General features: G+C 43.2%; 1 protein-coding gene across 2 annotated transcripts in view; it reads right to left on the bottom strand.

Moving 5' to 3' along the window:
- Positions 1-392: 392 nt before the first annotated feature.
- Positions 393-11,974, bottom strand: part of S1PR4 (sphingosine-1-phosphate receptor 4) — a 35,549-nt gene continuing 23,967 nt past the window's right edge. For both annotated transcript variants that reach the window (XM_068271258.1, XM_068271257.1), the window contains 2 exons: positions 5,917-6,132; positions 393-2,183 (listed from right to left, as the gene is read on the bottom strand). In XM_068271258.1, the coding sequence (XP_068127359.1) occupies positions 1,262-2,183; positions 5,917-6,110 (1,116 nt within the window). In that variant the 5' untranslated portion in view covers positions 6,111-6,132 and the 3' untranslated portion in view covers positions 393-1,261. The remainder of the gene's footprint in view (positions 2,184-5,916; positions 6,133-11,974) is intronic.

Raw genomic sequence — 11,974 nt, 5'->3', positions numbered from 1 at the left:
AGAAATCACTGGGCCCCCCTGCAAAACCTTAGATGGGCCCATTCCTTCGCTTTCTGCCCAGGTAAACTAAGAACTAATGTTCTTCAATTGGCAAGAGCACACTTGAATATGTTTTCCCAATGCAGATAAAAACAGACAGCAGTGAAGCACTGGGAGCATGTTCTCTATCAATTACATTAGGTTCTGTGATAAAACATGCATGTTTTCACACATACAGTCACATGATTGCTTGAGTCACTAAACCGTGATAACTCATATAACAGCCGTGCTAGCGTTTTTGCGCGCATTTTCGCACATTCCTCTGTCAATTTCCTGTGTCAGTTTTCTGTATGCATTTCCTGCACACCATGGGCTTGATTCACTAAACCATGATAACTCATATCACAGCCGCGGTAGCGTTTTTGCGCGCAGTCGCAAATTTTTGCACGCAAATACTCGTGAAAATTCGCAAAAATAAACACTAGCACGGCTGTGATATGAGTAATCACTGTTTAGTGAATCAAGCCCCATGGTGTGCAGAAAATGCATACAGAAAACTGACACAGGAAATTGACAAAGGAATGTGCTCCCAGCCTCAGCTTCTTATTACACTTACTCTGTCCTCCCCTGATGGAGCAGAACTGGCTCTGCAGACTCCTCCAGCATCACTACAATACATAGCACTTGGGGAGGGGTAGAGAGGTTGGGTGCTGGGCACTGTACACAAGAGCCTTCTGCACACTGAATTAGGACTGTCTACTAATCTTTGTCTACAAAACTTTGTATGATTCGTTATCAGTGGCTGAGTAGATGCAATCATTAGATCGATTATGCAGAGAGCAGAAAGCTTTTTCTCTCCACGCCCTTAGTTGTCAGTCTCTCAGGACAGGCTTCTGGGCCCCCCTGCAGCTGCTGCCCTTGCAAGGTCTATTGTTATGCCCCTGCATGCATGATCAGCTGGCTTCTTTGTGTAGGTCCCTTCCAGGGCAGGACTTTGAAAAGAATAGTGGAAACTATGAGAATATTCAGAAACTTGAAGGACATCAAGAATCTTGAATCACGTTGCCTTGCGATGTGAAATACATATATTGGTAAAAGAACCTGCTTGCTTAATGCTTTCAACCTCTGGGTTCTTTTAGCATGTCTAGATTAGATTAGGCAGGAGAAATGTTTAAATCATACACTTTTGCTTATTTGCAAAACATATTGGATATTTCATAACATTTTCCTTTTTTAACCTACTGTCATGGCCTTTAAGGCTAATAGTAAAGGTAAAAATGCCTTACTGACTGGGAACACTTGAAACACTGGTTACTGGACTTCTGAAACTCATTGTTCGAGAAAGACGAACACTGCTTTTCCGTTTAATAGAACTTTCATTTGAGGAACCTGAAGTTATTTCTGAGGCCTCCTGACAACAGGAAGGTGGTCTAACCCCTGTGTGTATGCAAGCATAGCATAACAGTGCCAGTATTGCCTTACGGACCTCTGAGCTCCTCAGGGAATAAATAAGGGGGTTACAAGCTGAGTTCAGAACTGCTAAAGCCAAAACCCATTCCAGTCCCAGTGGAGACTTGCAGGAAGGGGGAGAACATGCAGCATCCACCAATAGGTAGATAAAAAGTGGACTCCAGCATAAGACAAAACACCCCAAGATTATAAGAACTGTTTTAAGCAAGTGGAATGAGCGCCGGCTCTGATTTGTGACCAATTCACGTTTGGCACTAGAACACACAAAGTAATAAATAGTGCAGTAAAAACCAATTATACCAAGCAGAGTAATTCCTAACAATCCAAGACTAAATACAATGTAGGTCCGTGAGTACAGAGGAAGAAGGCTGGAACACTGCTCTATTTGGCATAGGCAGTTCCATCCAACTAAAGGTAAGGACCCAACAGCAGCAGCCATCACCCAGCACAAGATGATCAATCCCTGAACACGTATCAGCTTGGCAGTGCGGCTCTCTGACATTGGAACTACCATAGTACTGTAACGTTCCACAGCAGTTACCAACAAGCTGAATGTGGAGGCAGCCAGAGTAGTAAACAGGAGGCCTTCTCTTAGAAACCATAGTTCAGGGGTCAGAAGAAATGTAGTAGAACCAGAGAGGCAGATGTTGAGCAGGTATGAAATCCCAGCTAGAAGATCACTGAAAGCAATGTTTGCTAAACAGCAGTGAACCCAACGTCTCAAACGCAGGAACCTGAAAGACAAAGAAGAAAATATATTGTAATTCTAGCAATATGATTTAATAGTGTGTGTTATAAATAGAGATGGCCCAGCCTTGGAGAACACATGGAGAAGCACATGATCAGTTTGATCAGCTGATAGATTTGTAAGCCTCTGATTTGCTGGTCATGATCATGTGTTAAACCAGGAAGTTATCTCAGCAAATCAGAGGCTTACAAATCTGTCAGTTGATCAAACTGTGCTTCTCCATGAGTTCTCCAAAGCTGGGCCATCTCTAGTTATAAATAACATGACTTGCTCATTAGCCAGCAGGGGCACAAGATAAATAACAAACACTGAAAATGTTAAAGGAATTCAGTAATAAAACTGATCTTACTGTCTTTGCTCCTTCATTTACCCTTGACTGTGACCCTTCCTTCATTCTAATTATTCAGCACATTGGCATATACTAGTTCTTCTATGTACATGTCTTCATTACCATCTACCTCAAATGCTGTAACATTCTTCTCTCAGTTTCTCTACCAATTAGAATGCCACTCCTACAATTAGTCAGCTGCAAGACTTCTTCTTCTATGCATTCCCACCATCACCCCTTATCTGTTGTCTGTTTAACCAAATTCCAACTTCGACTTTGACTTTTGATCAACCAAGAATAACCTACTATGCTTTGCCTTGAAATATCTCAAGTAAGAGAATCCCTAGCCAGCTTTATAGATATGTGACTTCTGGGACAGGTTGGTTAAGGAAGGAAATACTGTAGATCTATATGTAAACATATACAGTATTGTTATTGTTGAAATACACCTGTCATTAGAGAAAAATAACGGATGACCTCCCTCTACAATATGCTAGTTTCATGGTAACTCATCCACTGGCTAGAATACTGTCTAAATCATTTACCCAGAACAACCATGCAAATCAGGTGGTGGGATTTTTTGGAATACCTATTCAAGGTAAATCAAAATATATTTTAGCTCCAGGATAATGAATACAACCAGGCAACAAGGATACCCAGATTGTAAGCTGGGAGGGGGCTCATATGTTTAACTAGCTGATTACCCGGCGTTGCCCGGCAATGTATTTGGCTGGTGTCGGCTCCGCCCACTTTTTCTAACCCTAACACACAAACACTCAAGTTTGAGTGTTCAAGACCGAGTTTGTGAGCTTTGGCATCAATAATTTGTATATTCCCATAGAAATTAAACTTAAATCAGATTGACTGTTTGTGACTCTGCCCCTCTCCAGCATTTGAACCCCAGGCACCCAATGACTAACTGCAGCAGGTTCGAGGCATCTTCTATTAACAGTGGCAGCAATTTAAATATTCCCCTTGAAAATCAACAAGTGAATTTTGATTGACAATTATAGGCTCCACCCACTTCCCTGATTATGAATCCCAGTGACCATCTGGGCAAAGTTTTAGAACCCTGCCATTAACAGTGTTAGAAGGCCGCAGTTTATTTTTTTCCCAGTGAAATTTGTATTTGGCTCTGCCCACTTTTTGTAACCTGGAAAATGACGTTTGTGAGCTTTCAGGTCCTCGGCTTCAATAAAAACAAATCTGATTGGCTGTTTGTGGCTCCGACCCCTTTTCTGAATTTGAACCCCAGTGACCCAATGACCAACTGTACCAGGTTTGAGGCTTGTGCCATTAACAGTGCAAGAATGGCAGCAATTTTAATGTTACCTTGAAAATCAACAGATGAATATTGATTGGCTTTTCTCGGCTCCACCCACTTTTCTGAATATTCATCCCAGTCACCCAGTAACCAACTGTACAAAGTTTGAGAACCCTGCCATTAACAGTGAAGAAGGGCTGCAGTTTACATTTTCCCAGGGAAATCTGTTTTTGACTCCACCCAGTGTTTGTAACCTTGACACACAGTCACTCAATGACTAAGTTAGTGAGCTTTCGGGTTCCTTGCATCAAAATTGTGTGAATGGAAGCAGTGTAGCAGCAAATAAATCTGATTGGCTGTTTGTGGCTCTGCCCCTTTAGTGAATTTAAACCCCAGTCACTTAATGACTGACTGTAGCAGGTTTGAGGCCTCTGCCATTAACAGTGCAAGAATGGCAGCAGTTTCAATATTCCCCTTGAAAATCAATTGGTGAATTTTGATTGGCTGTTGTAGGCTCCACCCACTTATCTGAATCTTAATCTCATTCACCCAGTGGCCAAGTGTGCCACGTTTGAGAACCCTGCGATTAACAGTCTAAGAATGGCTGCAGTTTACATTTTCCCATTAAAAATGAATGGATGAAATTTGATTGGCTGTTTTATGCTCCGCCCACTTTTCCTGGATGTGTAACCTCAGTCACCAAGTGACCAACTGTGCCAAGTGTGGGGACTCTGGTTTGATTAACGTGAGAATGGCAGCCTTTTACATTTTTTCCATTGACCTGAATGGGTGAAATGTGATTGGCTGTTTGTAGCTCTGCCCAGGTGTGCAGGGGGCTGCGAGACCCCCAGAACATATCATCCCAGGTAGTAAGGGATCTGTATACCAAGTTCTGTTCAAACTGGTCAAGCCGTTTTACACACACACACACACACACACACACACACACACACACACACACACACACACACACACACACACACACACACACACACACACACACACACACACACACACACACACACACACACACACACACACACACACACACACACACACACACACACACACACACACACACACACACACACACACACACACACACACACCGTCACAGAGCAGCTGTATTTGTACTGACATTAGATTACACACGGGCGCACTCCATTTAGTTATTAGCATTTATCAGGCAATGTCTATGGGCAACTGGCTGCACTCATGCACTTAGACCACCCACCCCACACCCCACTTTGCAGTTATTTATTTAAAAATAAAAAATGTTTGGAATCATGTATGATTTTCGTTCCACTTCTCACGTGTACACCACTTTGTATTGGTCTTTCATGTGGAATTCCAATAAAATTGATTCATGTTTGTGGCAGTAATGTGACAAAATGTGGAAAACTTCAAGGGGGCCGAATACTTTAGCACTGTATTTTACGGTCAGAACCCGAAGTGTGGCCACTTCGCGTTCTGGTCGGCCACTTCGTGTTCTGGTTGGACAATGTTCGAAGTGGCCGCTGCGCTGCGGCCAATGTTAGAAATGGAATGATTCCTGTTAAGATGAATGTATTTTCTTGGCCGTCTCTGGCCAAATGTAGTAAATGTTAGTTAATTTAATGAAATGAAGCCGGCGGCAATGTAACGGATGAAGCCGCCGGCCTCCGTTCTCTCTCCTCCCCCCTGCCTCCTCTCCTCCCCAATACTGGCAGCCGTGGGGGGGGAGACATGCGTGTCCCCCCAGAGTCGTTCATCACGGCAGGCAATCCTGCTGTTCGTTCCTGCCACGAACGACTCTCGGGGACACGCGTGTCCCCTGGCTACCCATAGGAGAGAGAGAGAGGCAGGGGGGAGGAGAGAGAGAGAGCTGAAGCCGCCGGCTTCATTTCATTAAATTGACTCACTTTTGCTACATTTGGCCAGAGATGGCCAAGAAAATACATTAATCTTAACAGGAAACATTCAATTTCTAACATTGGCCGCAGCGCAGCGGCCACTTCGCATATTGACTGGCCAGAATCCGGAGTGGCCGGCCAGAACGCGAAGTGGCCACACTTCTGGTTCTGGCCGTAACATATATAGATAGATTTCTCATAGATTTATTTTAACAAGAACTTAGATGCCTCATACCTGACCAGGGCCACCAGCACTATCAAGTTCTGCACAATGATGAACAAGCTGAGGATTATGAAGAGCATATTCAGGAAAGGGATTCCTGTTCGTGGTCGACCACTAAGCCGTCCAGTCAGATTGTAATGCAGTAGGATAATGTTAATATTCCTCCTGGCTACCATCTCCAGACATTGCTCAGTTGTCAGGTTCATGGTGGGAACCAGGAACCAAAGTCTGAAAAATATAATAAGTGGATTGAATTCTCTAGAAGCTTTTAAACATTCTTATGCTTACAAAAATGAACAATTGTATTACTATTACCACTATATGTGATTAAATATGTATGTACTTAGACAGTGAATCTATTTGGCAAAGTTACAGTTATGTTCCCCCATACCAGACCATTTTACTATACTTAATCAAAGACACATTAGGTATAATTTAATACATTTCAACTATGTTGAAGATCACAAGTGGTCGTAAAGAGCTGACCTGTATTAACCACTTCCCGACCGCCGTATTGACAAATGGCGGCCGGGAAGTGCACCCCGCAAGGACCGCCGTATTGACAAATGGCGGCGGTCCTTGTAGGGGCATGGGCGGAGCGATCGCGTCATTCATGACGCGATCCTCCGCCGGCGCCTGTCTCCGCTCACCCGCCGCAACATCCCGCCGGCCATATGGAAGCGCCGGCGGGATGTTAACCCGACGATCGCCGCATACAAAGTGTATAATACACTTTGTAATGTTTACAAAGTGTATTATACAGGCTGCCTCCTGCCCTGGTGGTCCCAGTGTCCGAGGGACCACCAGGGCAGGCTGCAGCCACCCTATGTCGCACCCAAGCACACTGATTTCTCCCCCTCCCTGCCTCAGATCGCCCACAGCACCCCTCAGACCCCCCCCTGCCCACCCCCCAGACCCCTGTTTGCACCCAATCACCCCCCTAATCACCCATCAATCACTCCCTGTCACTATCTGTCAACGCTAATTTTTTTTACCCCCCCCCAGTGCAATATTTACATCTGTGCTTCCCTGTAATAACCCACTGATTACCTGTCAATCACCTGTCAATCACCCATCAATCACCCCCTGTCACTGCCACCCATCAATCACCCCCTGTCACTGCCACCCATCAATCAGCCCCTAACCTGCCCCTTGCGGGCAATCTGATCACCCACCCACACCAATAGATCGCCCGCAGATCCGACATCAGATCACCACCCAAGCGCAGTGTTTACATCTATTGTCTCCTCTAAACACCCACTAATTACCCATCAATCACCCCCTATCACCACCTGTCACTGTTACCCATCAGATCAGACCCTAATCTGCCCCTTGCAGGCACCCAATCACCCGCCTACACGCTCAGATTGCCCTCAGACCCCCCCTTATCAATTCGCCAGGGCATTATTTACATCTGTCCTTCCCTGTAATAACCCACTGATCACCCATCAATCACCCCCTGTCACTGCCACCCATCAATCACCCCCTGTCACTGCCACCCATCAATCAGCCCCTAACCTGCCCCTTGCGGGCAATCTGATCACCCACCCACACCAATAGATTGCCCGCATATCCGACATCAGATCACCTCCCAAGTGCAGTGTTTACATCTGTTCTCTCCTCCAAACACCCACTAATTACCCATCAATCACCCCCTGTCACTGCTACCCATCAGATTAGACCCCTATCTGCCCCTAGGGCACTCAATCACCCGCCCATACCCTCAGAACGCCCTCAGACCCCAGCCCTGATCACCTCACCAGTGCATTGCTTGCATCTATTCCCCCCTCTAATCACACCTTGCGACACCCATAAATCACCTCCTGTCACACCCTAGCACACCTACCCATCAGATCAGGCCCTAATTTGCCCCGTGTGGGCTCCTGATCACTCGGCCAAACCCTCAGATCCCCCTCAGACCCCCTTCCGATCACCTCCCCAGTGCATTGATTGCATCTATTTTCCCCTCTAACCACCCCCTGAGACACCCATCAATCACCTCCTGTCACCCCCTAGCACTCCTATCCATCAGATCAGGCCCAAAACAACCTGTCATCTAAAAGGCCACCCTGCTTATGACCGGTTCCACAAAATTCGCCCCCTCATAGACCACCTGTCATCAAAATTTTCAGATGCTTATACCCCTAAACAGTCATTTTGAGACATTTGGTTTCCAGACTACTCACGGTTTTGGGCCCGTAAAATGCCAGGGCGGTATAGGAACCCCACAAACTGACCCCATTTTAGAAAAAAGACACCCCAATGTATTCTGTTAGGTGTATGACGAGTTCATAGAAGATTTTATTTTTTGTCAAAAGTTAGCGGAAATTGATTTTTTTTTTTCACAAAGTGTCATTTTTCACTAACTTGTGACAAAAAATAAAATCTTCTATGAGCTCGCCATACACCTAACGGAATACCTTGGGGTGTCTTCTTTCTAAAATGTCTTCTTTCTAAAATTAGGATTTCACAGGTCATTTTGCGACATTTGGTTTCAAGACTACTCCTCACGGTTTAGGGCCCCTAAAATGCCAGGGCAGTATAGGAACCCCACAAATGACCCCATTCTAGAAAGAAAACACCCAAACGTATTCTGTTAGGAGTATGGTGAGTTCATAGAAGATTTTATTTTTTGTCACAAGTTAGCGGAAAATGACACTTTGTGAAAAAAACAATTAAAATCAATTTCCGCTAACTTGTGACAAAAAAATAAAAACTTCTATGAACTCACCATACTCCTAACGGAATACCTTGGGGTGTCTTCTTTCTAAAATGGGGTCATTAGTGGGGTTCCTATACTGCCCTGGCATTTTAGGGGCCCTAAACCGTGAGGAGTAGTCTTGAAACAAAAATGACCTGTGAAATCCTAAAGGTACTCATTGGACTTTGGGCCCCTTAGTGCAGTTAGGCTGCAAAAAAGTGCCAATCATGTGGTATCGCCGTACTCGGGAGAAGTAGTACAATGTGTTTTGGGGTGTATTTTTACACATACCCATGCTGGGTGGGAGAAATACCTCTGTAAATGACAATCTTTTGATTTTTTTTCACACAATTGTCCATTTACAGAGTTATTTCTCCCACCCAGCATGGGTATGAGTAAAAATACATCCCAAAACACATTGTACTACTTCTCCCGAGTACGGCGATACCACATGTGTGGCACTTTTTTGCACCCTAACTGCGCTAAGGGGCCCAAAGTCCAATGAGTACCTTCAGGATTTCACAGGTCATTTTTGAGAAATTTCGTTTCAAGACTACTCCTCACGGTTTAGGGCCCCTAAAATGCCAGGGCAGTATAGGAACCCCACAAATGACCCCATTTTAGAAAGAAGACACCCCAAGGTATTCCGTTAGAAGTACGGTGAGTTCATAGAACATTTTATTTTTTGTCACAAGTTAACGGAAATTGATTTTTATAGGTTTTTTTCACAAAGTGTCATTTTCCGCTAACTTGTGACAAAAAATAAAATCTTCTATGAACTCACCGTACTTCTAACGGAATACCTTGGGGTGTCTTCTTTCTAAAAAATACACCCTAAAACACATTATACTACTTCTCCCGAGTATGGCAATACCACATGTGTGGCACTTTTTTGCAGCCTAACTGCTCTAAGGGGCCCAAAGTCCAATGAGCACCTTTAGGCTTTACAGGGGTGCTTACAAATTAGCACCCCCAAAATGCGAGGACAGTAAACACACCCCACAAATGACCCCATTTTGGAAAGTAGACACTTCAAGGTATTCAGAGAGGGGCATGATGAGTCCGTGGCATATTTAATTTTTTTTTTGTCGCAAGTTAGAAGAAATGGAAACTTTTTTTTTTTTTTTTTCTGTCACAAAGTGTCATTTTCCGCTTACTTGTGACAAAAAATAATATCTTCTATGAACTCACTATGCATCTCAGTGAATACTTTGGGATGTCTTCTTTCCAAAATGGGGTCATTTGGGGGGTATTTATGCTATCCTGGAATTCTAGCCCCTCATGAAACATGACAGGTGGTCAGAAAAGTCATAGATGCTTCAAAATGGGAAAATTCACTTTTTGCACCATAGTTTGTAAACACTAAAATGTTTACCCAAACCAATAAATATACACTGAATGTTTTTTTTTTAATCAAAAACATGTTTGTCCACATTTTTCGCACTGCATGTATGCAGAAATTTTACTTTATTTGAAAAATGTCAGCACAGAAAGTTAAAAAAATCATTTTTTTGCCAAAATTCATGTCTTTTTTGATGAATATAATAAAAAGTAAAAATCGCAGGAGCAATCAAATATCACCAAAAGAAAGCTTTATTAGTGACAAGAAAAGGAGCCAAAATTCATTTAGGTGGTAGGTTGTATGAGCGAGCAATAAACCGTGAAAGCTGCAGTGGTCTGAATGGAAAAAAAGTGGCCGGTCCTTTAGTGGGGTAAAGCCCACGGTCCTCAAGTGGTTAATTATCTGTTATTATATTGCAAGGGTTTGCAACACTTAACTTGGTCAAACTGTACTATATCGAGAGGTGGGGAAAGTTTATGAATGTTTGTGAATAAGAAGTCCTGCAAGAACTTTTTTTTATTAAATGCATGCTACCTGGAATTATTTTAAAAAGTCCTTTACATGTGTATATGTACAAGCCTACAAGTTATAGTGCCTCTAATTATTTACTAACCTTTTGGCAGCTCTTTCTGGGGTGTTATATAAACTACAATAGATGAGGAATGCAAACCTTTGCCACATTTTATTAAATCCGGGTCTGTTTTGCATGATCAATTGTATGTTCAGTAATCTTTGACCCAAAGATGCCTTTGTATTACATTTTTAAAAAAGCAAAGGCTACAATAGGGATGTCTAATTCCTCACGCAGAGCAAAAAAAAAGCACCAAATATCTAATGTTTTTAAGATCTTCTCTACCCTTTTCAAACATGGTACTTGTACATGTACCTGTTCTGATGGATTTCCATTCAAATTCTGACAAGGAGTAGCAAAAACATCAAAACTGAGATTTTAGGTGGTACTGAATGGTGCTCTCAGTATGGAACAAAGCATAAAAAATAGACAATTAATGGTGAAAATTGTATTGCTCAACTGCAATTCCATACCATGTGAAAATCAGCTCAAACGTCAAAGTTATTTTTTTAATTGCACAAGCAGAGTTTTAAGGATGCACCTAATCATGCTTCACTGGAAAATCTGTAATATGCTTTCAGATATCAAATGCTTTGATAGTTCTCAAAGCGTCACGTGTCTCTGAGGTTTCCTGTTATGAGACTTAGGCGTTGTTCACAGACACAGGAAGGGTGGAGTGTGTAAAGTCTCACAAGTACATGGCAAACTGTTATTTCCCAGCAAAGAAAGTGTCGGTAAGATGTTACACTGATATTCATTATATTTCCGCAACACACATCACAATACACACAAGTTCATAAAAATAGGAAAATTTACCATGTACCAATTGGGTATAGTAAGGCCCCAACCATTCTCTCCAGTGTGGCCCCATTAGCCTAAATTCGTTAATTGTGGATTTTATCATAAAAAAAAATATTAACTTCAGGCAGGAACAGATTTCTGAAAAGGCCACAAAGGCCCAGGCCTAAGGCAGCTGCTGCCCAAAATGGGTAGCTGGACGTGTAACTGCAGCTGCTACATATGGAGGTGGAAGCTGCAAATGGAAAACGGAGGCTGCAAATGGGGAACAACAGATGGAAAAAGGGAACTGCTAGCTAAGGGAGTGGTGCATGATAAGGAGGGGCTACCGGACGTGGATGTTACACATGGAAGAGGGGACTGCACATGGAATGGGAGCGTGGCTGCTGCACATGGGAAGGGGAGCCACAGGACATTTGGCTTAGGGCAGGACAAAGTATAAATCCAGCCTTGACTTCAAGCCATTCAGAGAGCATAGCTAAGAGTTTTGTTACATAAATGTTTCTACATTAAGGAATGTTGTTCTCTAACTACTGTTTGCTTAGCTCGGATATTACCTGATTTTAATTTTTTCACGTTTGAATTTTGCCACTTTTTTTGCAGCATTCAGTATGCAGATACAGGTGTAAGGATCCCTCCTGTAGCGTATTCTATCCGT

The sequence above is a fragment of the Hyperolius riggenbachi genome, chromosome 1 (genome assembly GCF_040937935.1).
Source record: "Hyperolius riggenbachi isolate aHypRig1 chromosome 1, aHypRig1.pri, whole genome shotgun sequence".
Taxonomy (NCBI): domain Eukaryota; kingdom Metazoa; phylum Chordata; class Amphibia; order Anura; family Hyperoliidae; genus Hyperolius; species Hyperolius riggenbachi.
This window is presented reverse-complemented; position numbering and strand designations above follow the sequence as displayed.